This window comes from Dipodomys ordii, unplaced genomic scaffold (assembly GCF_000151885.1).
Source record: "Dipodomys ordii isolate 6190 unplaced genomic scaffold, Dord_2.0 Scaffold18, whole genome shotgun sequence".
NCBI lineage: Eukaryota > Metazoa > Chordata > Mammalia > Rodentia > Heteromyidae > Dipodomys > Dipodomys ordii.
The window spans coordinates 20,051,184-20,077,910 of record NW_012267234.1 but is presented as its reverse complement, the minus strand read 5'-3'; the positions used below and the strand labels follow the sequence as shown (position 1 = coordinate 20,077,910).

General features: G+C 64.9%; 2 protein-coding genes across 2 annotated transcripts in view; both read right to left on the bottom strand.

Annotated features, from left to right (window-relative positions):
* Zfpm1 (zinc finger protein, FOG family member 1) overlaps positions 1 to 16,299 on the bottom strand; it is a 43,489-nt gene extending 27,190 nt beyond the window's left edge. Inside the window, exons 1-5 of the mRNA XM_013012720.1 lie at positions 16,216 to 16,299; positions 13,459 to 14,327; positions 12,671 to 12,936; positions 5,938 to 6,066; positions 2,529 to 2,669 (exon numbers count right to left, since the gene is read on the bottom strand). Of these exons, the coding sequence (XP_012868174.1) occupies positions 2,529 to 2,669; positions 5,938 to 6,066; positions 12,671 to 12,936; positions 13,459 to 14,327; positions 16,216 to 16,299 (1,489 nt within the window). The remainder of the gene's footprint in view (positions 1 to 2,528; positions 2,670 to 5,937; positions 6,067 to 12,670; positions 12,937 to 13,458; positions 14,328 to 16,215) is intronic.
* Positions 16,300 to 16,683: 384 nt separating this feature from the next.
* LOC105982997 (basic proline-rich protein-like) lies at positions 16,684 to 22,459 on the bottom strand. The gene is made up of 7 exons (XM_013012718.1): positions 22,010 to 22,459; positions 21,702 to 21,957; positions 20,361 to 20,702; positions 20,007 to 20,225; positions 18,569 to 18,723; positions 18,244 to 18,297; positions 16,684 to 17,424 (listed from the first exon to the last, which is right to left on the bottom strand). Exons 1-7 carry the CDS (start codon positions 22,457 to 22,459, stop codon positions 16,684 to 16,686), a joined length of 2,217 nt encoding a protein of 738 aa, XP_012868172.1.
* Positions 22,460 to 26,727: the final 4,268 nt, after the last annotated feature.

Here is a 26,727-nt window from a genome sequence, read left to right as displayed (position 1 = left end):
ACCTTAGCTGGACAGCTAGGGGCCTGCACCCCATTTTTCTACGTCTCCCCCACCTGAGCTGGACAGCCGGGGCCTGTGCCTCTGCAGCCTGACCACACCAGGCTGGGTCACAGGGGCTGGTCAGCCCTGTGGATGTGAACCGTTAGGTTGCACAGCAGAGCTGGGTTCTAGGGCCTGGGCTTCTGTCTCTGAGGTATGAAGAGGGGGTGCAGGATGGAGCTGGGGATGGAGTGTGAAGAGGGGGTGCAGGCCTGGAGCTAGGGATGGAGTGTGAAGAAGGGGTGCAGGCCCAGAGCTAGGGATGGAGTGTGACGAGGGGATGCAGGATGGAGCTGGGGATGGGGTGTGAAGAGGGGGTGCAGGATGGAGCTGGGGATGGGGTGTGAAGAGGGGGTGCAGGATGGATCTGAGGATTGGTTGTGAAGAGGGGGTACAGGCGTGGAGCTGGGGATGGGGTGTGAAGAGGGGGTGCAGGATGGATCTGAGGATGGGGTGTAAAGAGGGGGTGCAGGATGGAGCTGGGGATGGGGTGTGAAGAGGGGGTGCAGGCCCAGAGCTGTGGATGGAATGTGAAGAGAGGGTGCAGGATGGAGCTGGGGATGGGGTGTGAAGAGGGGGTGCAGGAGAGGCAGGGTGGCGCAGCAGTGTGAAGGTGGCTGGGCCCCTGCTGTGTCCTTGCTACCAAGCCAGGCACCAGACTGGGCACTGCCCGAGGTCCCCAAGCCCATGGGGACCTGCTGCCCCATCGCTGCATGGGCGGCCTCCGGCGATAAGCGGCCGCCGGGCCTCCCTGCTTCCCACCAGGCGATCCGTGTGGCCTGTGTGGGGCCTGATAGACAGCGGCCACCCGGCGGTTGGCCAGAGGCCCCTTATCAGCCCATCTCTGCCCACCGCACAGAAATCCCTATCTGTGGGTACCGACGGCCCCTCCTCGCCCTCAAGGATGCAAATAGCACAGGAAGAGCTGCAGCCACAGCCGCGCGGGCCTGGCTCCTCGCAGGGGCTGGGCGGGAGTTTTGCTTCTCCTAGAAATGAGGGTGTGAGGTGCACGTGGGGGAGGGGGCCTGGTGTGACAGACCCTCCCGATACTCAGGAGCCCCCAGCCAGCACTGGACTCACCCCTGCAAGCTGGGGCCCTCCGCCAGCCCCCAGCCTCACCCCTGCTCACGCAGCGGGGCTGCCGAGGGGCCGCTCTGTGCTGCCCGCCCGCCCGGCAGCCACCCCTGGCCCCTTCAGGACCACAGTGGTCCTCCCCACCAGCTCCCGCAGGCATGCTTCCTGTGAACTGGAGCTGAGGCCCACTGGGGGTCTGGGCTGAAGAGGTGCCCACTGCAGCCTGCTCACCACCCCTCCTGCTGGGGAAACGAACAGACGGAGCTGATGAAGTCATTGGTGTGGACACAGACAGCCCCTGTCCCACCCGGTCCCTGGCCATGCCTGCCTGGCTGTGAGGCTGCGGGGGGAGGGGAGGACTCCGCTCTGCGCGTGTCTCTGCCAGCTCACCAGGGACCCTCCCTGCCTGTCACTGGTGTGGGGAAGGACCCTCAGTGCCCACCGCACTGCACGCAGCAGGGGGTCCCCACCGGCGCTGGCCACGCGGCCCTTCCGTGCCAGGCCACCCTTCTCAGGCGGCCTTGCTTCCCATGGCTCGGGATCTCCGTCCTGATGGTTACTGGGTCACGTAAGTGACGGGGACTATGGATCCACTTGCTCTCAAAACACCACGCGGCGGTTGTCCACTGGTGCCCGGGGTCCCCAGAGGAAGGACGGGGCCCTTTGCTGCTCCGCAGAGCCTTCCCACCCCCTCAGCAAGGCAGGCCTTCCCACAGGCAGGAAGCCCCCTGACGCTAGCCACAGCACTGGAGAGCTGCCGGCCTCCCGCACAGCAGGCACTCAACCAAGGCCCGCTCTGCGCACCCACCTGCCTGGCACAGCAGCCCAAATGCCTCGCCCACCTCCTGCGTGGCAGGCGTCATCTCTTAGTTAGGAATGGAGGGACAGCCGCTGCTCGCTCCCCGCTCCCCCTCCCTTCACAGGTGATGGGGCTCAACACAGTGGGGGTGGGGGCAGGGCCTGGGGAGCTGCAGCTGCCTGGCCAGTGACATGGCCAGAGCACAAGCTGCCCCAGGGACGCTCCCTGGCCCTGGCCTGATGGGCAGCGTGGTGCCAACCCGACTTCTACCTCGGATGGAGCTTGCCGCCCCCGAGGGGGCTGAGTCCTGTCAGCACAGGCCTGAGTCCAACCCTGGGCACTGCCCGGCTCAGAATTCACACCCTGACCTGCCTGCCGCTAGCTAGCCGGCCTCAGGACTGGCGGCTGCAGACACGCCCCCAGGCCCGCTCAGCGCACTCCCTTCCCAGCCAGATCAGATCCTGTCTCCCAGGAGTCCTGCGGTGATTCTGCCTGGACCTTGCTCTAGGCACAGGCACACTAGCGACCATCTCTAAACACAGCCAGTCTCCAAGGAGCACAGGACGGCTCAGCTTCCGCAGGCCCCGAAGGCTGCACTGCCTGCCTGCCTGGTTACCTGGCCCACTCCAGGGACTGGCTGCGGCCGCCTCCTCCTCTTCCTCCTGCTCCTGGGGTCTCCTGTCCGGCTCCTGTCCCTCCGTCTCCTCAGAGCCTCCTGGGGGGGTGGGGGGTGCTGCCCCTCGGGGAGGACTCACCTCTGCAGAAAGGAAAAGACCATCACACACTGCTGACTGGGCCCCTGTGGGCGGAGGGAAACAGGGTAAGTGAGCAGGCCCCGAGTCACCGCCCTTGTGGCTGGCTGACCGGGGAGCATGGGGACGACATGGCTGTGTCCCTCTGGAGCCCCCTCGGCCCCGGTGAACCGTAGTGTGGTGACCGTCCCCTCGGAAGAGTGAGCGGGGTCCTGACCAGGTGCCAGGCCCGCGGCCCGCACTGCCTCCCGCCGGCTGGACGCACAGCAGCTGGGCCCCTCTGCCAGGCCCCGCACCCAATTCCAGCCCAAAGGGCATATTTGCCTTCCGAGTGGGGCTGATAACCACCACAGCCCCCGATCGATGCGCGCCCATAAAGCCCCTTGGTGACGTCACATGCCGGGCAGATTATTAATACCCGAGATAAGGCTGTGATTAACATCAAATAAATCAATCACACAGTATAAAAGTCCTATTATTTTTGGCTATAAATCAAAGTGGCTGGCATTTGAGCTCCAGCCTCTGCGCGGGAGCCGCGCCGGACCCGCCTGAGCGCAGATACGCGCTGCTGCGCCGCGCGGCTTATCGCACCATCGCGGGGCGATCACCGCAGCTGGTGCCAGGTGCAGGCCTGGCTGTTTTTTCAGCTTGTTCCCTGGCCCCACCTGCCCCCCCTATGCAGCCCCAGCTCCCAAATCAGATAAAGGACCCAGCTCCCAGGGAAGCCACTGGGTCAAAGTCCACCAGCAGCCAGCCACTTGCCCTTTGGCAGTCCTGGCCTGCCCCGGCCTCCATTAGCCCGCACCTAATAATGTTGATGGTGAAGGAGATAAGCCCTAGGCGGCTCCGCTCGCGGCCCCCCACGCCACAGCGCTGGGCAGCCTCGGACGCAAGGCCTGGAGCGTGAGGAGCAGGGCTCAGGGGCCGTGGCTACACTCCACCTGGACCACCTGGCAGTGTGTATACTGACCACGGGCCCCAGGGGACGCACAGGGCCCGCCACCCGCCGGCCACACAGCCCTGGCCCCGGTTCATTCTGGGAAAGGGAAAGGGCCAGCCAGGGGCCTGGGCTGGGGACGGAGCAGGCGGGCTCCGAGTTTGTCGCCAGGCAGTGGGGTGCTGGGGCAGAGCCATGCTCCAGTTCAAGGCTGTCCACATCTGCTGGGCCCTCCGTCCTCCTCCCTGCCCACCCTCAGTGCTCCCCACAGTCCCCGTCCCTCCGTCCCCTTCCGTCCTCCTCACCGTCCTCCTCCCTGCCCACCCTCAGTGCTCCCCACGGTCCCTGTCCCCCCCGTCCTCCTCACCGTCCTCCTCCCTGCCCACCCTCAGTGCTCCCCACGGTCCCCGTCCCCCCCGTCCTCCTCACCGTCCTCCTCCCTGCCCACCCTCAGTGCTCCCCACGGTCCCCTTCCCCTTCCATCCTCCTCACTGTCCTCCTCCCTGCCCACCCTCAGTGCTCCCCATGGTCCCCGTCCCCCTGTCCCCCCATCCTCCTCACCGTCCTCCTCCCTGCCCACCCTCAAGTGCTCCCCACGGTCCCCGTCCCCCCCGTCCTCCTCACCGTCCTCCCCCCTGCCCACTCTCAGTGCTCCCCATGGTCCCCGTCCCCCCGTCCTCCTCACCGTCCTCCTCCCTGCCCACCCTCAGTGCTCCCCACGGTCCCCGTCCCCCTGTCCCCTTCCGTCCTCCTCACCGTCCTCCCCCCTGCCCACCCTCAGTGCTCCCCACGGTCCCCGTTCCCCCCGTCCGCCTCACTGTCCTCCCCCCTGCCCACCCTCAGTGTTCCCCACGGTCCCCGTCCCCCCGTCCCCCCCGTCCTCCTCACCGTCCTCCCCCCTGCCCACCCTCAGTGCTCCCCATGGTCCCCGTCCCCCCGTCCGCCTCACCGTCCTCCCCCCTGCCCACCCTCAGTGCTCCCCACGGTCCCCGTCCCCCCCGTCCGCCTCACCGTCCTCCCCCTGCCCACCCTCAGTGCTCCCCACAGTCCCCGTCCCCCCCGTCCGCCTCACCGTCCTCCCCCTGCCCACCCTCAGTGCTCCCCACGGTCCCCGTCCCCCCCGTCCGCCTCACCGTCCTCCTCCCTGCCCACCTTCAGTGCTCCCCACGGTCCCCGTCCCCCCCGTCCGCCTCACTGTCCTCCTCCCTGCCCACCCTCAGTGCTCCCCACGGTCCCCGTCCCCCTGTCCCCTTCCGTCCTCCTCACCGTCCTCCCCCTGCCCACCCTCAGTGCTCCCCACGGTCCCCGTGCCCCCCGTCCGCCTCACTGTCCTCCCCCCTGCCCACCCTCAGTGCTCCCCACGGTCCCCGTCCCCCCTGTCCCCCCCGTCCACCTCACCGTCCTCCTCCTGCCCACCCTCAGTGCTCCCTGCAGTCCATCCCCCCGTCCCCCTCTGCTCACCCCCAGTCTCCATTCTCCTCTGTCCACCTCCCGCTGTCCATTCTGTGGCCCTGCAGGGTCTCTGTGCTCACTGTGTCAGGGCAGAACTGCCCCTCAATGCCTTTGGGGCTTCTGCGCGAGGCCTCTGCCCACCTCCCCCGCTCGGGATCACGCCCCCGCTCGCCGCCCCCACGTGTGGACGGTGTGGCCGTGCGGCCTGTGAGATGCTGCTGAGGGTCGTCAGGCTGGGCACTAGGTCGTGCGTGCGGCAGGCAGCCCATGGCCACCTGGGACTGCAGGTGGAGGTGAGCGCAGGCCACTCAGGACCACTACCGTCCCTCCGGGACTCTGGCCTCGTCTGGAGCCCGGTGAAATGCTGGCCCCCACCCCATCGCCTCTGGAGAACTCTGGGGTCTCCTGAGGCCTTAAGGCCCCCCGAGGGCTGGTGCTCGGCAGGGCCCCCACATGAGGTGAGGACCGGGTTTAAGAGTAAAGCTGAGTCAGACCCGAGTCAGACTCCTGCTCAGGTGTGCAGGGGCTGTGTGACCCTGAGGAGACACCTCCCCTCTCTGGGCCCCGTCCGCCTGCAGTGTGGCGGGAGGCACGGTGGTGCAGTGAGCCGTGCTCAGCAACCCCATCTCTCGACGGTGAACTCAGTGCCCACAGGTCCCCAGTCTCCGCGTGGAGCAGCGATCGTCCGTCAGGGCCTGTCTCCCCCTCAGCGCAGGGCCGGGCACTGAGACCACCTGCTGAAGGCCCAGCCTCCGCCGGCTGTCCTCGGAGGGTGAGACCCAACTGTGGGCCTGGACGCCTGGGCTGACCAGGCGTGCCACGGCACAGACACCCCTGAGCCACTGCGGCCCTGGGGGCCCGGGGAGGATGCGCGGGGCACTCACCGGCTCGGCAGGGGCTTGGGGGCTCAGCCTCCTTGGCGGTCTTGGGCTCTGGTGCCGTGGCCTCTGGCTCTGTGGGACCGCTGCCGGCAGCCTGGGCCTCCTCTGCAAGCTCCATGTCTCCAAGGGAACCTGTGGAGAGGAGCCAGGAGCCATGAGGAGTGCCAGGGATCAGCCGGGCCCTCCTGGACCCCTGCCCCACGCCCCCACACCCTGGTGCCCAGGGAGGGGTGGCAGCCAGACAGGGGCAGGGCCAGCCACCCACTGGGGCCGGTGGTCAGGCTCCCTCTAAGCCCACCGGGTGGATGGGGGTCCTTCCCCAGGCCTTGGTCCTCAGCCTTGGTCCCGCCCTCCTCTCTCCCTGCTGGCCTGAGGGCTTGGGCCCCCAGTCCTGGGGTCTCGCCCACCAGCTGAAGATGTGGGGCAACCAGGGGCCCTTCTGGGGCAGGGCCTTCTGGGGTGGGTGCTGTAGGCTTCCTTGACCTGTGAACCCCACACTACATGTCTGCCTGGCCCCTACACGGGATCCCAGCACCCCAGTTCCCAGGATCCTGACACTTGGTCCACGGCCCAGAGTTGGCGGCCCCATGGTGATCTGCCGGGTATCCCCAACACCAGGGCAACGCATCCATGCCGTCAGGAGCGGAGAGCCAAGGCTCAGCGGGGCCTCCACCTCCGGTCACCCTCAGCTTCCACCTGGCTAGCTGCAGCGGCTCAGGGGGCAGCACCCTGCATGCACGGACCGCGGGGCAGGGCCGGCACTTCCAGGCCACACATCGCACGCTGGCTGTTGAGGATGGGGGCTCTGACGGGTGGGATGTGGCCTTTGCAGACCGGTGCTGGGTGGAGCTGATTGCTGGGCGTGGCCAGACACCCCTCCCAGCTCTACCACAGCCCCCAGCAGCCCCGGGGCGGTGCCACCCAGCTGGGCCACGGACACCCAGATAGCCCAGGGTGAGTGAGGGTCCTCCACTTACTGGAGAACAAAGGCGTGCACGGCACAAAGCGTGGAGAAAGAGGCTGCCAGGCTGAGTGTCGATTTATTCTAATGCTGCTAATTCAGTTCCAGCACAATTAAAACAGCGGTGATGATAATGCGGGAGACAACAGCCAGCCACGGCGAAGCCTGCCCCAGGCACCCTGGCTCCCTGGGTAAACGCGCCCATCCTGCTGGAGTCTGTCAGGTGGATGCCAGAGCCCCAGACCCCACAGGTTGGGGGCATCTGAGGACTGCTGTTCCTCAGCTGTCCCTTTAGGGACCCCAGCGGCTGGCCGGGTGGTAGACAGCACGTGTATGCCCTTGCTCTGTAGCCTGGGCCAGCAGTGCTGCCTCCTCGCTTACAAATGGGAAGTACCTGCTTTCCAGACCATGGCCCACGTAGACCCGTGGTGAGTGCCCTGCAGGCGCTGCCACCAGCCTGAGAGGTGGAGGGACACCGCTGCCGACTGAGCACCACCAGATACGGGTCCACCTGCGCTCTTCACGAGTTTCTCCCTAAATTCCCTAACCCACATAGCCCAGCAAGGTCATCTGCCACTTTCCATCTCAGATGGGGAAACTGAGGCACTGTCCAAGCTGGATCAGCTCTCAGCGTGGAGTGGGGAGCCAACAGGATGCCAGAGGAGGCAAGAGTGTGGCCGGGGTGGAGGATGGGCAGGCCCCTGGCGCACAGCCCTGCACCTCACAAAGAGGCCTGGGTCAGAGCCGCTTGATGGCCAAGTCAGCGGAGGCCCAGTAAGGCCGACTCTCTGGCCCTGTCCTTACAGAGGGAGCAGAGGCTGGGCTGAACAGAGACGCACTTCAGGCCTGTCTGGACCCAAGCTGCTCAGAGCCTTGGCCTCGGACCCCCTGGCCGCCCCAGGGCCTCCACCCAGCTGGCATCAGGTCAGAAGTTGGTGTCCAGGGCTGTGCACCTGCCTGGGGACAGTCAAGGCACTGCCATCAGGGCAGTCCCCAGCGGCCAGGACAGTGCTGGGCGCAGCCCCTCGGTTATCGCAAGGAGCAGGTGCCCAAGCGCCCATCCGTCTCCCGCTCATTAAGCCGGACGCAGGGATGGAAATGGAAACATAATAGCTATTTGATTGGGGGTGAGATATTTTGCATATTGGCTCAGCACTGATAGTGGAATTTCATCAACTCCCTTTTTCATGCTTTAAACTGAATTACGGAGACAGACTGCACGGCGGGCGATCCCTCTCCCTTCTGGTCCCTCCCGGGTCCCCAGCTGCTGGGGCTTCTTCCCGGAGCTCCTGCTACTGGGGCAGGACCAGGGCCCCGCCCGCAGCTCCCGGGGTCGGGTCAGGAGAGCGCTCCAGCGCTCCTGCTGCTGTCCCCCCGGGGGGCGTCACTGGGAACAAGGGTGCCGGTGGCTCTCCACCAGCCCCACCTCACCCACCCCTTCCTGGCACACCTGGCTCCTCTTCCGGACCCCTCCAGGAACGGGGCAGAGGCGCAGGAAGGCCCCAGGGGCCCCGCTTGGCCTCGCTGTTCCCACAGCTGTCTCAACCCCCCCATCTGCTCACGCCTCCTCGGCAGTGCCCCCAGGCGTGGCCCAGCAGGAGAGGAAGGCCGCTTGCCAGCGAGGCTGGGAACAGCATACGCCAAGGCCCAGAGGCAGCGCCTCCTAAACTTGGTCTTCTGGTGGAGAGTGGGGCAGCCTCTGCAGCCAGCTGGGCCGGGAAAGGACAGTAGAGGTTGAAGAAAAAGACCCCCCCACTGTATCTGGTAGAGGGCTTGGCCTCCCTGCCCCCCACCCCCGGCTGGGCAGCAGGTGGGCGGCCAGCACATGGCATTGCCAGGAGGGGGACCCTGGCCTCCAGAGCAATCAGATAAGGCCCTGATTGATAGCAGGGAGAAAATAGCAACAGGTTCAGGCTTTCTCACCGCTGGGTGGCGGGGGATGGGATGTCCCTGCCCCCCCTCCCTGAGGTGCGTGCAGTGAGGGCACAGGTCACCTGGGGGCCATGAACCTGGTCTAAAGCCTGGCCTCCTGGCTGGTGGACACCACTAGGGTGGCCCTGGACCAGCAGGCCTAGGTGTGCTTCAAGGCCTTGACCAGCCAATACCAACAGATGGGAAAGAAACTGAGGCACGGGCGTCCCCCACGCCCCTCCGTGACTCACACTGAGGGTTCTGAACGCCACGTCTGGGAAGGCATGGTGACCAGATCCCCAGGGGCCCTGCAGAGGCCAGGCGGCACCCTCAGGTCACATGACTGCAGTCCTCAGGCCACCACCTCTGCTCATAACTTAAGACTGTGGCCCATGCTGCCCACCCACCACCATGGGCCCCTCCCCACCCTGCCCACCCACCAGCCTGGACCCCTCCCCACCCTGCCCACCCACCACCCTGGGCCCCTCCCCACCCTGCCCACCCACCAGCCTGGACCCCTCCCCACCCTGCCCACCCACCAGCCTGGGCCCTCCCCACCGGGCCCACGCTGTTGTTTGCTACCCAAAGCCACAGTCTGTGGATGGCTGCCACCGTCTGAGAGTTCCCTGACCACCACCTTCCAGACCCCCGACCCAGTGCGTTGCTGGGAGGCACACTGCTAAGCTCCGCAGGGCCCAGCGCTGTGAGCACAGGCAGGGTGGTGGCTGCCCAGGCCGGGCTCCCAGGGCACCTGGCTGCGCAGGCCCCGAGAGGGCTCGGCGGCTGGGAGGGGCGGCCAGCAATTGGTCTGGTGGCCACAGAGGAGGCTGGCGGAGGGATGGGCATTTTCTGCCTGTTCTAGCAGGGTGCCACGCCGGGCCTCCCTGGTCCCTGAGGGCCATGGCGAGTGGGGGCTCAGCCTGAGCCCACCCCTCCGGGCCTGCCACCCGCCCAGGAATCCGCCCCCACTGCTCCTCCTCCCCAGGGCCGCCACGTTGGTCTGCGCTTGCCCTGTGGTAGACAGTGCCCTGGGCTCTGGGAGACCCTGAGGCCTGGGGCGGGTGCCGGGGTCTCCCGCCTTGGCTGCGTGCCCCGGGCATGCAGGCACCCACTTTCTGCCTCTGGAGAGGGTCGGCGGAGGCCTCGGGGTGCTCTGGCAGTCCCTAGCAGGAACTTCAAACGTGGGGCAGGGCAAGCCCAGCAGGGCTGCCTGGAAGCTAAGACCGCGCCAGTGGGAGGGACCTGCTCTCACAACACTGGAAATGTTCTGCGGAGACTCACTTCAGACAGCGCGCCACGCAGCCCAGGCCACGCACAGGGCCACATGGCCCGCCCCACACGAGGACAGGGCCCAGCAACCCAAGCTGGGAGGGTCCTTTCCAAACGCCTTGAAGATGTCATCAGCCGTGCTTCCTTGTGGTTCTGCAGCTATCCCCTTCACCTCCCTGGCCAGGGCACCGTCCCTGCTGGGCTGGCCGGCCTGGCTCTGGCCACACTGCATTTCTGGATGGTCCTGTGTTCAAGCTTTAGCGGGCCTGGCAAGACTGGCACTCCAAGCAGCTCCGTGGACAGGCCACGTCTGGGCCTCAGAGGGCACTACGGTTACAGGTTTTCCTCCGATCCCTGTGGTCCTGGACGGTGAACTTAGGGCTTCACGTGTGCACACAAGGGCTCTACCACACGAGCCACATCTCTAGCCACTTTTTGTTTTGTTTTTTGGTCATGCGTCTTAAATTCTGGGCCTGGGCGCTGTCCCTCAGCTCAAGGCTAGCGCTCTACCACTTGAGCCACAGCGTCACTTCCTGTTTTTTCTGCTTATGTGATGCTGAGAAATTGAACCCAGGGCCTGGTGCATGCGAGGCCAGCGCTCTACCACTGAGCACCTTCCACTTCTTTTGCTGGTTATTTTAGAGGCTGGGTCTTGCTTTATGCTACGTCTGATCCGATCTTCCCACTGAGCACCTTCCACTTCTTTTGCTGGTTATTTTAGAGGCTGGGTCTTGCTCTATGCTCCGTCTGATCCGATCTTCCCACTTGGGCCTCCGTGTCACTAAAGGCAAGAGGCACATGACACCTTGCAGTCACTGGGCCCAGCCAGGCTAATGGGTGCTCCGTTGGTTCAGATGGGGTCTCAAGAGTGTTTTCTCCAATCTGGCTTCAAACCATGATCCTCCAATATCTACCTCCCAAACAGCTAGGATTACAGGCTTTAGTCACCATTCCTAACAGTGTGTGTGTGCGTGCGTGCACGTGTGTGCATGCACACACGTGCACGCAGGCATACCAGTACTGAGACTGACAGGCCTCAGGATATGACCTGGCTCTCACTCCAGGCTGGCACTCTACCACTTGAGCCACACCTCTACTTCCAGCTTTTTGCTGGTTAACTAGTGCTAAGAGTCACACAGATTGTTGTCCTCAGACTGGCTTCAAATTGTGATCCTCAGCTCTTAGCCTGCTGAGTAGCTGGGATTATAGGCATGAGCCACTGTGCTCAGCTAGTCTAACCTCTTAGAAGGGTTCCTGACTTGGTGCCCGTTTTGCGGGCAGGGACAGTGAGGCATGCGTGTGCAGACCTGTGCCAGGCCTCTGTTCTGCAGAGCAGCAGCCTGCCCTGCTCTTCCCTGTCCAGGTCCTCAGACACCCTGTCCACACCCAGTCCTGGCTCACAGCAGAACAGGACTATGGATGGGGCCTCAGGGCTAAGGCCTTGCCCCCCACCCCCTTCTGGGCCTCAGGACCATTCACATCTTGTCTGGTGTGCACTCCCATGTGATCTCTGTTCATCTTCCCGCGTCTGTTCCTGGGACCGGGGTGTCGCTCTGTCATGTGTGTTATGGACTACGAGGAGAGAGGGGATTCCCTCCAGAGGCAGTGGCTCTCTGCGGTCCAGAATCAGCACACAGGCCTGCTGAATCCCGCATCAGCACAATCCCACAGGGGTGTCTTGCTATGACGGAAGGGAAACTGAGGCAGATGGTGGTCATACCAGCCTGCGTCTGACCCTGAGCTGGCCTCAGCCAGCTGCTCACACAGCTTCTCAGAGCAGTCCACACTGAGGCCCGGCAGCCTCCCGGACCTCAGTTACGTACCGGGTAACGGGCGTCAGAGGCGAGCAGCTGGGAACAGGGCACGGGAGGCTCTGGGGCAGAGCCCCCGCCCCCCCCCAGGAGCACAGCTCTCTACAGGGTGCCAGGAGAACACAGAACTCAGGATGGGGAGGTGGGAGGGGCCCAGGCTGCAGGGGATGGCGTCTGCGGGGAGATGGCATTTTGGCGGTGGCCACTGGAGTCCAGAGCGGGTGAGCCGGAGGCCTGGACAGAGCGGGTGGCCACAGGAGGCCAGGGCAGAGCTGTGCGGGCTGTGAGGAGGGTTTGGTGCCCAGGTGGGGGGAGCTGGGCTCACACTGTGCATTAAGAACAGGTCTGCCGGATACCACATGAAAGCCAGCAGGCTGACGGGCACTGGGCTGCCTCCTAGCCCTGGGCCACTTCCTTGGACTGCCCAGGGACCCTCCTCCCGCCCTGAGGCTGCCCTGGCTCAGGCTAGAGCCAGCGGGCTGGTCCCCCACCCGGCCTGTCCCCAGGGGCAGGGGCCCAGGTGGGGCAAGGCTGAGAAAAAGGAGGTGGAGGAGGAGGAGGAGGAGGAGGAGGAGGAGGAGGAGGAGGAGGGAGGAGGGCCGGGCCTGGCTGATAGGGAGAGATTGGTTTCAGCGGCCGAGGGCCTGCCAAGTCCACATCCTATCTGCGGCCTGCACTTACTCAACATTCATCACTGTTGAACTCGGAAACTTTATCAACGCTAAAGGTTGGCGCCATCTCTGGGCCCGGCCACTCCCGGCCTCTGATGGGCCTGATAGATTACGGGAGATTGTTTCACTCTGGAGAAGCCATTCCAGCGCAGCCGGGCCCCCTGTGGTCAGCGGTGGCCAGCTGTTGGGTCTGGGGGCTGTGGGGCCCAGACCAGGTGTGGCTGGTAAGACCACGTGGCAGGCAGGGGCGGCGGAGGCAGGGAGCAGGTCAGGAGCCCCGGGAGCCAGAGAGGACGGCAGAGGCGAGTGACCTCTCTCCAGACGGTGATTTGGGGTGCGGGAGCGACGATCGGGGCCGGCAGACAGCTGCTCACCACAGCTAGCGGCAGATGGCCGCTGGGGAGAGCTGGGTTCCAGTGTGGCAGGCGGGCAGCACAGAGCCATCTTCAAAGCACACTCCGGCACACACAGGGCAAACTCCAGGCCTCCCTCAGCCCCCGTCCCTATCACCCCACTGTGCAGGAGCCACAGGACAGTCACGTCCCCTTGGTCTCCACGGACAGGACGTCATACCTCATGACTCAGGACTGTCCCGCATCAGCACGCCACACCTACAGAGCCCATCACACTCCTCAGAGAACCAGGGGGACAGCCCTTCCTCTGTGCATTCGCTTTCCACCAGGCTGTCCAGGTGGCCCCGGGTCCTGGCCTGGGCTGCACACAGTGGTGTCCTGTGTGAGTTTAGAAAATGGTGCTTCTGTGTGGAGGCACCAGAGTGCGGCCTGCGGTGGCAGGCGAGGCCACGGGCCCCAACACTGCTCCCGTCCACCCCGCTCCCGTCCACCCCGCTCCTATCCACCCTGCTCCTGTCCGCTCTGCTCCGCTCTGCTCCCATCCGCACCCATCCACTCTGCTCCTGTCCACCCTGCACCCGTCCACTCTGCTCCTGTCCACCCTGCTCCCGTCCACCCTGCTCCCGTCCACCCTGCTCCCGTCCGCTCCCGTCCACTCCTGTCCACCCTGCTCCCGTCCACCCCGCTCCCGTCCACTCTGCTCCTGTCTGCTCCCGTCCACTCTGTTCCCATCCACTCCCGTCCACTCTGCTCCTGTTCGCTCCCGTCCACTCTGCTCCCGTCCACTCCGTCCACCCTGCTCCCGTCCACTCCCGTCCACCCTGCTCCCGTCCACCCTGCTCCCGTCCACCCTGCTCCCGTCCGCTCCCGTCCACTCTGCTCCCGTCCACTCCCGTCCACTCCCGTCCACTCTGTTCCCATCCACCCTGCTCCCGTCCACTCCCGTCCACTCTGTGCCGGTCCACCCTGCTCCCGTCCACTCTGCTCCCGTCCACCCTGCTCCCGTCCACTCCCGTCCACTCTGCTCCCATCCACCCTGCTCCCGTCCACCCTGCTCCTGTCCACTCCTGTCCACTCCGCTCCCGTCCACTCCACTCCCGTCCACCCCGCTCCCGTCCACCCTGCTCCCGTCCACTCCCGTCCACTCCGCTCCCGTCCACCCTGCTCCCGTCCACTCCCGTCCACTCCGCTCCCGTCCACCCCGCTCCCGTCCACTCCCGTCCACTCCGCTCCCGTCCACCCTGCTCCCGTCCACTCCCGTCCACCCTGCTCCCGTCCACTCCCGTCCACTCCGCTCCTGTCCACCCCGCTCCCGTCCACTCACTGCCTGGCGCTCCTCTGAGGCAGAGTCTGTTCTACAGGCTGGCTTTTTCTTCCTGCTCCTTTTCCCTTTTATGTCCTTTGTCTCCTGGATGATCTAGAATCCAGCGGGGAGTAGTTATACACCCCACGCTGTCCTGGGGGTCAGCGAGGAGACCCGGCCCCCGAGGCCTCGGAGGCGGCTCAGGCACAGCCCTCCAGCCCTCACGCCGCTGTAAGAGGGTTGGGAACAGAGGCCCAGAGGTGAGGGCCAAGCGCCAACCTGCTTCTGGTCTGATACCCTTCCCATTTCTCTCCTTAGACCTCAGCCCACCTCAGCTCTCCGCTCTTCCACTTAAGCATTTCTATAAAAACATCCATGTCTGTGGCTGATTTTCCGTTCATGAGCCTTGTGGGTGCTGTGGGAGCCGACAGCCAGGACTCTGGGCTGGAGTCTGCCAATAAGATGCACGGAGGACTGGGGATGTGGAGGACCACAGAGGGCTTGTGGCCTTTTTCCTGGCCGGGGGGCGGGGGGGAAGCGGGGTAACCGGAGACATAGGTCTCCAGAGGACCCAGAGGAGACCTGGCCACCTCAGCCCTCAGGGAAGGGGCGAAGGGGCTGGGAAACCACCTGGAGTTGTCAGCCTATGGGGTGCCCTGCTGTTCCCCAGACGCTCCGGCCTCCTTGCAGGGGCCTGACCAAGCGTGACTGGATGCAAGTTACCAGAAGGAGCAGAGCTTGGAGGAAACCTAGACTCACGGAGGACCAGGGGAGCTGGCAGGCCTCAAAGCCGGCTGCACTGACCCCATAACACACCCACATCCGGGCCCCCAGTTCAGTGTGGGAGGAGTCTGGACTCCTTGAGGGTCAGCAGAGGCCATCCAAACGCCAGCCTGTCCATCCTGTGCAAGGTGAGTTGGTGGTCCTGATAGTGAGGCAGGAAAGACCAACCCTTCAAGAGCTTGACTTAAGTGGGTCTCCCCCTTCTCCTAAAGGGAAGGGGAGGGGAGGCCCCACCCCCAGCTGCTCAGCCTCCTCAGAACTCAGGACCACTCATTTACACGTCCTGTTCCTATTGGCTGATTGCAGGTAGGCCTGTGGTACCCACCCAGGGGTGGGGCTGGCCCTAGGGGAGGGGCTGTGACCCTGGCACTTGATCTGGACAGAAAGAGGTGACTGTTGGCTGTTAGTTGTGGGGGACCTGCAGTGTTCCCAAAAGAGAAGAGCCGGGGGCTGGGAAGGTGGCTCAGGGGTAGAGCGCTTGCCTTGCATGCCTGAGGCCCTGGGTTCGATTCCTCAGCACCACATAAGCAAAAGACAAAAGCCGGAAGTGGCGCTGTGGCTCAAAGTGGTAGAGCGCTAGCCTTGAGCTGAAGAGCTGAGGGACAGCGCCCAGGCCCAGAGTTCAAGCCCCATGACCAAACCCAAAAAAAAAAAAAAAAAAAAAGAAGAGCCCTCTGGAGAGAGCTGGTGTCCACTAGGGCTGACTCAGAAAACAGGGCCTTACCCAAGTCAGATGACCAAGATCCAGGGGTCTTCTCCCAAGTCCTGAATCCTGGCTCATCCACCCAGCTGTCCCTCAGGGGGTCTGTGACAGGTCCTGAGTCCCCCCATCCACCCCAGCTGTCCCTCAGGGGGTCTGTGACAGGTCCTGGGTCCCATCCACCCCAGCTGTCCTGAGTCCCCCCATCCACCCCAGCTGTCCCTCAGGGGGTCTGTGACAGGTCCTGAGTCCCGTCCACCCCAGGCTCTCCCTTCAGTGGGGGAGGGGAGCTCTGGGGGCCTACTCTGGGGGCTCCCTTTTCAAAGCCATGGTGATGGTGGTGGCGATCGCTCGCTTTCCCTCTAGATCTGGTGGCTGCGCGTGTCGTGGGCAGTGGGCTTGTGGGGGGTGAGTGTGTGTGTGCGCGGCTTTTGTTCCTGGCATTTTGGTGGGGTGAGATAAGGGGAGGCGGAAGGCAGAGCGAGCAGGCAGATAGATGCGGCGATAGCGGCTCCTCACCGCACAGTGCATATCACCCTCTTTATCGCAGTTCCCTTTTCTTTCTGTCTTTGTGTCGGGGGCTGGGAGGGTGGAACACGCCATCCTACCTCCCACAGCCAGGAGCTCGAGGTGGGGGCCTCCAGCTCAGCTCCTTCCCACTGGGCCCTACACACCCAGGGCCGCCCAGGGCTCCAGCAGGAAAGCACAGGGACAGGGACATCCTCAGGGACAGGCACAGCAGCCCCAAGACACCTGCCTGGCGGGCAACACCCTGGTGGGGACGCCGTGGTGGGGACGCCGTCTGGTGGGCAACACCCTGGTGGAGACGCAGTCTGGTGGGGGCACCGTCTGGTGGGGGCACCGTCTGGTGGGGGTGCCGTCTGGTGGGGGCACCGTCTGGTGGGTTTAGCCGTCTGGTGGGGATTCCGTCTGGTGGGGGCACCGTCTGGTGGGGGCACCGTCTGGTGGGGATGCCGTCTGGTGGGTTTAGCCGTCTGGTGGGTTTAGCCGTCTGGTGGGGATGCCGTCTGGTGGGGGACGCCGTCTGGTGGGGACGCCGTCTGGTGGGGACGCCGTCTGGTGGGGACGCCGTCTGGTGGGGATGCCGTCTGGTGGATGCCGTCTGGTGGGGGATGCCGTCTGGTGGATGCCGTCTGGTGGGGATGCCGTCTGGTGGGGGATGCCGTCTGGTGGGGATGCCGTCTGGTGGGGGATGCCGTCTGGTGGGGATGCCGTCTGGTGGACGCCGTCTGGTGGGGGATGCCGTCTGGTGGGGATGCCGTCTGGTGGGGATGCCGTCTGGTGGACGCCGTCTGGTGGGGACGCCGTCTGGTGGGGACGCCGTCTGGTGGGGACGCCGTCTGGTGGGGACGCCGTCTGGTGGGGGATGCCGTCTGGTGGGGGATGCCGTCTGGTGGATGCCGTCTGGTGGGGGATGCCGTCTGGTGGATGCCGTCTGGTGGGGGATGCCGTCTGGTGGGGACACTGTCTGGTGGGGACGCCGTCTGGTGGGGGATGCCGTCTGGTGGGGATGCCGTCTGGTGGGGATGCCGTCTGGTGGGGACGCCGTCTGGTGGGGATGCCGTCTGGTGGACGCCGTCTGGTGGGGATGCCGTCTGGTGGACGCCGTCTGGTGGGGATGCCGTCTGGTGGGGGACGCTGTCTGGTGGGGATGCCGTCTGGTGGGTTTTGCTGTCTGGTGGGGATGCTGTCTGGTGGGGATGCCGTCTGGTGGGGACACTGTCTGGTGGGGATGCCGTGTGGTGGACGCCGTCTGGTGGACGCCGTCTGGTTGGGTTCTAGCACTCCATCCCAGCAGCTCCTCACAAGGACCCATGGGGACAGTCACCCCAGCAAGAGGCCCAGAGACTCAAAGCTGCTTAGCCAAGGTCACACAGCCAGTGGTGGTGTGGGGCGCTGCACCCGGGCCTCTCTGGCCTCAAGGCTAGCGGCCTGGAGAGGAGGTGCTTGCTCCTCCTGGGAGCCCTTGGTGGGGAGGGAACTTGACGGGGACAGGCTCAGGAGATGTGGCCGGAGCCCACCAGGGAGTCAGCCCTGGACCTGCGGGGTCCTCACCCCATTCTAGAAGCCGGAAGCTCAGGGGGGCCTGCTCACAGCAGGGGCGGCTGGACAGCTGAGGGTGTGCCCCGCACCCTGCAGCCGCCCAGGGCCCTTCTAGAGCAGATTACAGGACTGCAAGGGCAGGTGCTCCAGGGCCCCGGTCACTGTGGGACAGCAGAGGGGTGGGAGAGGCCCCAAGGCCTCTGGGACTTAGAGGCAGCCTGCAAAGGGAACCCCATACCTAGAACACAAACAGGATTCCTGTGGGGTATGCGGCAGATGACCCCCACCCCGCCATGTGCCTGGGACCCCCACCCTGCCACGTGCCTGGGACCCTCACCCCGCCACGTGCCCAGGAGGCACTCAGCCGTCCACCCTGCCATGTGCCTGGGCGGTGCTCAGCCGTCCACCCTGCCACAGACCCCCACACACACCCAGGCGGCGCTCGGCTGTCCCACCCACCCCGCCATGCACCCCGCCACGCACCCATGCCTGCTGCAGGGCCCTGCTCTCCAGCTTCACCCTCAGGGACCAAGGAGCCTGGAACGGGGGGGGGGGCGCTGCAACGCAGGCAAACCCACCGAGAAGCTGAGGTCACCTGCCCAGCTGCCAGCCAGCACAGGAGCCGACTCTGAACTCTGACCACCCTGTCCCACGCTGGACCCCGCTCCAACAGCACTGGCAGCACAGCACTTCCCTTAGACTTCTGATACAAACCAAAGGAGAAGACAGAAGCCAAGTCCCTCGCTGAAGGAACCTGTCTTGTGAGGGCAGAGGAAAGGACTCCAGAAAGGAGCAGAGGCTGGCAGACCGGCCCGGCCCCGGCCAGCACGGGCCGCGCGGCTCTGAAAGGAGCAGAGGCTGGCAGACCGGCCGGGCCCCGGCCAGCACAGGCCGCGCGGCTCTGAGCCTGCACCAGCGCCTTCTCCTTGCAATGGGGGTGCAGTGGGGGGGCAGGGGGCATAGCTGCAGACACCCCAGATGTCCAGACAGACGCAGACGCGGATCTGGAACGAGTCTCTGGGTTCGAGTCCCTCCTCTTCCCTCCTGTGTTGTGCAACCTGGGTGATCTACTCAACCTCTCTGAACTTGGGAGTTTCCAGAAGAGAAAGAAGTCATGGATGTTCCTCCAGGGTGAGGAGTGGGTTGGCTGCGGGCGGGTGACGCGCAGGCCCCGCAGGGAGGGCTCGGTACGGAACGCCTGCCCCGACAATGGCCACGAAGGAGGCCCCGGAGCCACCCAGAAGAGCCGGCGGCCCCATCCAGATCTGGGGGCCAATTCTGACAAAAAAAAAAACAAGCCCAGAGCAGGGGCCTGATCACGGCCCCGGCAGGAAGGCCCGTGGTACCCGTGCCCGGGACCGCCAGCCTCGGTTTCTCCTCCCAGGCTCCTGAGGCTGCCTCACCTGTCCCTCAGCAGAGGGATTAGCCGCACGCAGCCTTAATCGCTGCTAATCACACCATCGCGCAGATGCGCATCAGCTGAAGGATGTGGCTTTATCCAGACAGCCGCACAGTGGCACCTGAGTCCCATCCGGCGCAGACAGTGATGTGTGGCAGCCGGCTGACGGGGCAGGGGGAGGCAAGGTGGCCGGGACAAGCCCCTCCCAGCCCAGCGCCGGTATCCCGACACACGGAGCACCTACTGTACAGCAGGCAAAACTCCTGCCCCAATGCACCATGCCCTCCCGAGGAGGCTGGGTCTACACCGGACAGAGGAGGAAACTGAGGCCCAGAGGTCCCCACAGGGCCAGAGTCCAGGTAGCTGGCTCTTGATCTCCCTGTGGTCCATTGCCAGGCTTTGGGGGAGGGCCCAAGGCGGCCTTCTGCTCTAGGGGTGGGCAGTGTGTCAGGGCCGTCCACCCGTGGTCAGCACCAGGGCCGCACGGTGAGGCTGTCCGGGCAGAGGCCTGTGTGGCTCACTGGACTCTGGATGGTTCCAGTCCCGGCCTGGCCCAGGGGCCAGGAGCGGACGGGGAGGCTGCCAAGGGCGCCCTTCTGGGGCCCCATCTCCTACCCTCCTCCCTACCTTCTTTTTCAAAAACATAATTTATCTGTGTATTATCAAGAAATCCAGACACTTTAATCAGTGAGCTATGAAGTCAGAATTTCCATCCTTATCTGCGGGAGGAGTGGAAGTGGAGGAGATAGGCAGGATCGCTGGTGGGGAATGTTAATGGGCGGGGAGGCTGGGCCATTGGCCACGGAGACGGCTATCTCCTCCATTATCGAGGCTGTATCTCACCCACCATCTCGGTGCGGTAATGGGGCCAGTTCAACTTTCCGAGTTATCACAGGAGTTGAAACCTGCGCCCGCAGAGGCCCGGATGGGGAGACAGTGTGGGGCGGGCAAGGCTTCAGCGGGCCGGGCCGGGCGCCTGCAGACTGGAGAGCCACACACAGGACCACCTTCTGCTCAGGAGGGGAAGCTGAGGCAGGGGGCCCCTCAGACTCCTGGAGCTCTGGGCCTGGGCAGGGAAGGGGCGGTGTCAACAGCGGACCTGGGCGCGCCCCGGGGCCCTCTGCCCTGTAGGGAGCCTTAACCTAAGGCCCCTGCTTCTCCTCCCCAAAACACTGGCACCACCCCAAGGTCGCTCCTGGACCCTCTTTAAACTCCCCAAGCCTCAGTTTCCCCATTGGGGTTTCTTCCCGAACTGCCAGCAAGACTGAGATCAGGTCTGTATGGTCCTGGGCACCGGGCAGACACAAGTGCCTCTGGACGGGGGCCTGGATCCCCGGCAGGCACAGCTCTGGGCCTTGGCTCCCTGTCTGCAGGGGCGGCAGAGAGGCCTCCGGGGCAGCGGGGGCACACCTCACTGGGACGGAATCTAGCAGGACCAGGAACTGAAGCCCCCGTCCCGCCCAGGAGCGGTGCTGCCACCACAGGGAGGAGCCGCGGCCCTGGGCCTGCTCCTGCAGGTCGCTGGCTGCGCGCTTGGGGTGACCTGGACGGAAGAGGAAACGGAGGCAGCCGGTCGGCAGGTGCTGTACCGCGGGAGATGCCAGGCGGGACCGACAAGAAGCAGGCCTGGGGGAGACAGCAGTGTCTGGGAGGATGAGGGTCCTGTCAGTTCCGACAGCAGAGCCCACCCCAGCACGGTCAGGCCGCTCCCCGGCTGGGCTTCCACACAGAGCCCTACACGCCAGCCATGATCTCTCACACCCTGGGGAAACCGAGGCTCAGAGCTCTCAATGGCCTCAGGACCAGTATTCCCAGAGTTGCCCTTTGCAGAGGTGGGGTGACCTCCCTGGGCTGTGGATCCTGCTCTGCCCCCACAGCGGCCACCCACAGGGACCTCCTAGGAGCATTTGGGTTAGAAAGCAGCGTGGCTCCTGTGTGGCCACCAGCCGGGGGACCCGAGGCCCAGCTGGGAGCAGCCCCGAGTGGGTGCTTAGGCAGCATGCAGGGTCACTTATGTGCTGTACGACTCTAAGGCCACCGTCCACCCTCTCTGACCTACATTTCCCATGCACAAACGGGTTGAGAGACCCACGCTTGAGTGTAGGAAGGGATGCAGGGGGAGACCGCGTGGAAGGCACACTCCGCGCTGGTAGTGCTGGCGTGGTCTGTGGGGTGGGGCGGGGGAACCGGGCACCAAGACCAACTAGGCCCCCGCTGCTCACGAAGGCCACGCAGTGCCCCGCCAGCCTTTCCGCAGAGGCTGCTGAGGCCTAGAGGCCAAGGACAGCTGCCCAGGTGGGCGCTGCATGCCGTCCATCGATTCGCCGTTTGCCAGCTCCGTGACCTTGCCCAGACACTGCCTTTGCGTTCTCTTCTCCTTCGTTTTGGTGGTCCTGGGGTTTGAACTCAGGGCCTCAGGCCTAGGCGCTCTACCACGTGGGCCATGGGCCCAGACAGCTCTGGGGTCAGGTGGTCTCACACAGGGCCTCAGCATTCCCACTTGTCAAAGCAGCCAGTGGAGGAGGTTTGGGGCAGGAAAGACCTGAGGCAGGAGGCCAGGGGGTCGGGGGCAGCCGGTCCTGCAGGCAGTCACACTTGAGGGGCAGGAAGGCAGGGTGGTGTGACACTTCCGGCAAAACCTGCAATGCAGCTGCAGCGCCTGGTGGCAGCCCCGACACCGACACCATCAACCCAAACCCGGAGCCCGTGTGGTCCTCTGGCGACACGGAGCTGGGGGCGGGGGCTCTTGCTAGGTCACAGGAGGGCAGGGCAGGAGGCGGGCTGCCCTGGCTGTCGGCCTGTTGGGGGGGAGGGTGGTGGCAGGAGTCTCCGCAGCCTCTAGAGACCCACAGGCAGGGTGAGGGGCAGGCCCCGCCCGCCCACGGCGCCCTCCTGGGGCCCAGCCCCTCTGACAGTGAGCAGAGCGAGGTCCGGAGGCCCTGATTTCTGCTCCTCCGATGGGAGACAGTCTGGGGCGGACCTGGGCCGGCCGAGGACCCTGTCAGAGCTGGGTGAGGAGCCAGGCCAACACCTTGACGGGTCCAGAGTTAGGCCTCCTGCTGGGGCCAGCAGCACAGCACCAAGCCGGGCGGGCGGAGGGGAGGGTGGGTCTCCCGGGGCCCCACCGCCCAGGGCCAACCTGGGCACAGGGAACCTCCCCAGGCCTCTGGAGGTGGAGGTTGGTTGCCGGTCCCTCCCTGGCAGCCTGGCCCCTGCAGAGCCGCTGAGGTGGAGGAGGTGAGGGAGAACCATGGGCTGCTCCAGGAGCATGGCTCCCCGGCCCAGAGATCCCAGCGACATGCCGGCCTGGCAAACCCCAAGCAGCAGCCACAGGAGCAGCCGGCTGCTGGGGCTCCCTGACTGGAGGCTGCGGGCGCCCACCCTAGGCCGTGGTGATGCTGAACTCTCATGGCAAAGAGCTTGGAAAAGGTCTCCTGGAGCTCAGATTAGCTAGGAACCACAGACCTCAGCCAGCAGACCACCATGTGGAGGAGGAGGAGGAGACGGGGCAGGAACGGGGAGGTGGGAGAAGGGGGCGGGGGGGAGGGGGGCCAGCTGCCGCGGATAGCAGCCCCATTCCTCCAGTTCTCAGAGCAAGGCCTGAGGCAGCGGAGGCCCACGAGGGCAGGCTTTGCCCACAGTCCCGGTGGCCACCTCCTGATGGCCTGTGATGTGGGACAGACGCCTTCCTGCTCTCAGGAGTGGGCGGTGGGGCCAAGGAGGCTGCTGGGCATATGTGCAAAGGCACTGAGGCCAGAACGAAATGGCCAAAGTCGCGCTGGAATGCAGGCCTGACTGCGCTGGCGGTGCCCTCGTCCACACGGCCACACGCCACAGCCTGCAGGCCTGGGCAGCCCACCCTCTAAGGACAGAGATGGGTGGGCTCTGCCCAGGTCTCATGGCCAGACACCACAGTGGCAAACTCTTGCAGGTGCTGCACCGCCCTGGCCAAGGCCAGGGCTACCAAAGGGGAACCAGCAGACTGGGCCTGCGGAGCAACACGGGGCCTGGCCTCTGTGTCCCCGTCTGTGAAATGGGGGCAGCAGACACTGGGAACCTCCAGAGGGACCCTGGGAGTGGGGCAGGGTCCAGCTGGGCCCGTCTGGCCAGGCGGGACTGTGCGGGCCGGCCCGGGTCTGAGGGCTGGAGGTACCAGCTGCCTCCAGGAGGCCTGTCGATGGCAGATAGGCCTCGGGAGTATTATTCACTAGCCGTCAAGCCCCAGGACCGTCTGGTTGGCATAGAAACAGGAGATAAGGGGCACAATTAATGGCATCGCATTCCTCCTCCTTTCTTCCCCAACTGACCCACTTAAATCCCAGAGCTCAGTGCCATGCTGGGCTCCCGGTGACCTCCAGGGAGGGAGACGGTGTCCGGGGCTCCGGCTGGCGTAGGCTGTGTCAGGCCTCTCCAGGAGCTGCCCCTGCACCAGAATGGCCCAGGGAGGAGGCCATGGGGGCGGCCAGGAGAGCGGGAGACCCCAGAGCCGCCACTGCGGTGCTGGCCGCCGCACTGACGTGGGGACCGAGGCCCAGTCCCCGCGCTTCACAGGGTCTCCTCCGCGCTTGTTTTCCCAGATATGCTGTGGTGAACCTGCTCAGGCTCACTTGTAGGGAAATGCCCACACGCTGTCGACCACAGGCACGGGACCACCGCCACCACGGGCCAGCTGAGTGTCCCCCTGGGCCGGACTCAGGAGTCAACCAAAGCCCAGAAGGCATCAGGGATGACTGGGTGGCTGCCGGGCCCAGGACAGGGCTGCAGAGTCCCTCCCGCCTCCAGCTCCCTCTCCACCAGGGCCGGGGTGACCTTGACCTTGACCTCGAGTGCGCCGCTTCAGAGTGCTGGCCAGGGCGGGGTGATGGGGCCAAGCAGAGGGCAGGAGGGACACCCTCTGCTGGCCCCTGGACAGCAGACGCTGCCCGAAAGGGACACCCGTGGGAGGTGATCTGTCCAGGCGGCTCAGAGGCCAGCAAGCTGGGCCACCAGAGCCCTGCTGCTCCGAGGGCTGGTGGGTACCACAAGAGGGTCCCAAGAGACTACACCTGGTCTTCCTGGGCCCCGCCTGGAAGGGACCACCACCATAAAAAACGTGCCAGGACCACCCCAGCCCAGTCTGGGGCAGGCGCAGCTCTCCTCTGACAGAACTGGCACTCTGCAGACAGCCACCATGGCGCCCATGGGTGCGTGCCGGGCTGTTGGGGAGTGAATTAGTTATCTGGTGGCTACCAATAATTTGTTGGATCAAACCGTGAGAATGTGTGAAAACATCCTGCTCTGGCTGGGTGGGAGGTGGCGAGTCCCCAGGCTCCTTCCTGAAGCCTCCGGCTGGCTGGCTAACCTGCCTGCCGGCCCCCATTGGGTGTTGGGGTCTCTTGCAAAAGGACTCCTTATCATCTCTGTGCTGACCCAGGAAGAAACGGAGGCTAGGCCCTGGACTCCCCGGTCCTGCAGACGTCTCTAGCTCAGCCCTTCCCCACCCCAAACAGCCAGGGGTCCTCGGTCCATTTTTCTGAGCTGAAAACCAAGGCTGGCCTATTGTCCGTTGGGGAGCCATCCCTCACAGCTGGCCTCCTCTTGACAGCCTGGAGGGTCCCTTCTGAGAAGTGTCCCTGACTCACCTCAGCTTCTCACGCGGCCCTCAGCTCCCCGCTGCGCTGTGCTGTGCTGTGCTGTGCTGCGCTGTGCTGTGCTATGCTGTGCTATCCTGTGCTGTTCTGTAGGGCTGCAGCTGGGACCCAGTGCTGTGGTCACTGAGTGTTTATTGAACACATGCCCAGTCAGGGAAGATCTTGGCAGACCTAACCCTGCTGTGGGCACCAAGGAAAGAAGAGGCCAAAACATGGGCTGTCCCCAAACAGCCAGGTCTATGGAAATTACTTTTTTTTTTTCCTTCCAGAAAACTCCAAGCAGGCTAGGTCTAAGACTTGCCCGAAATCAACAGCAACCCAGCACAGATCAAGGGAAACCACTCTCTGGAGGTGACAAACCCAAGTGCGAAGCTGGGTGCCAGCGCCACCTATCAGGAACGAGGGGCGGGGTGGCTCCCCACCCCGTGCCACTCACTCAGTTTCCTTTCATTTTGATGGCGGTACCACTGGCCTTAGCGGGAGGATCAACTTCTTGACAATTAAGTGTTTAGAGGGGAAAACTCCCCAGATGGACAGTGCTGATCTGCTCCTGATCTGCTCCCCGGGGGCTGCCCAGGCCCCCCACTGGTGGCACGGGTCCCAGCCCGAGGCCCCGCTGCTGCTCTTGCCTCCGACCCAGCCAGGCCTGGTGGCGTTAGATAAGGCTTCTTATCACTCTAGGCGATCGTTGTAGGGCTGGCCCCCACAGATCGGGCTCCCATCGCTGGGTGGGAGGCGAGCCTGGAGGTGAGTGCTCAGGGGTCCTGAGCTGTGCCCTGCCCTGTGTCCCCAACAGGGTCGGCCTATCATCTCAGCCATCTGGCTGGCCAAGGCCAGGCTCCCGCCTCCCCCTCCTCCCTCCCACGTTTGAAGTTAATAAATAGAAGCTCCTATCAGCCTGCCATCGGTGGCAAGCCTTATCAGCGCGGCACATCTATCTCTGAGCAGAACAAAAGGCGCAGGGAGCTCGGGCAGCTGCATTCCCACTCGGATGGTGGGGGGAGAGCGATGGGAGGGCCGTCCCTCAGACCCTCTCCCTCTACAGCCCGCACCCGGCCAGGTGAGGCCAGGGCAGAAGGGTCACACTAGGAGGCTGAAAGCACAGCTGTGGGCAGAGGGCTGGCGGACAGGACAGGCGCCTCTGCTCCGGGTAATCAACGTTAAGATCTTAACTCGCTTCCATCTGCCTGGGAGGAGGCAGCCTGGGCCCGGGCTGTGGGGAGGGTCCTGACCCCCACCCTGCCCAGTCCTGGAGCGCGGGGAGGGTCCCGGCCCCAACCAGCAAGCCGGCCGAGCCCTGCTCCGATTCTGTGGGCTTATCAGTGCTGGCGATCGGTTCCCAACCTGCGATCTCCTGCCCCAGCTATCTGCATTTCTCATCAAGCAGAAATACACACACGCACGCACACACACACACACCAGCACTGAACTGAGGCGCACGAGGGAGGAGGGGAAAAGAAACCAGAGAAAGAGCGCAGATCCGGACCTGTGGGTGGTTCTAATACTTGAGTTGACATGATAGAAGGCGACTTTCAGAAAACAGGTCCCGCTTGCATCTGGGGAGTCGGGTTACCGGACCCGGATTCCCGCCCTCCGATCCGCTCCCCCTTCCCAGGGGCTCTCCCACAGGCGGGGCCTTGGGGTCCCGGGGCGGTCGGGTGGGCCGGGAGGCCGTGTCCGGGCGCCCCTGTCCCCTCCTCGGCGGGCGGAGGCGCCTGGGCCCCGGCCACGGAGGTGCCAAGTTCTCCGCGGTGCGTGCGCTTCCTGTGCGCCCACCGCGGCCCCCGGCCCCCGGCCCAGGGAGCTCTCAGGGCCCGGGGTCCCGCGGGGGTGCCAGAATCGTGGGGCGCCCTCGGAAGGGGGTGAGAGGAGGGCGGGTGCCGGGGCCATCAGGACACCGGCTGCGGCGCTGGTCACCGGGGGCCCGGCCTCGGGAGG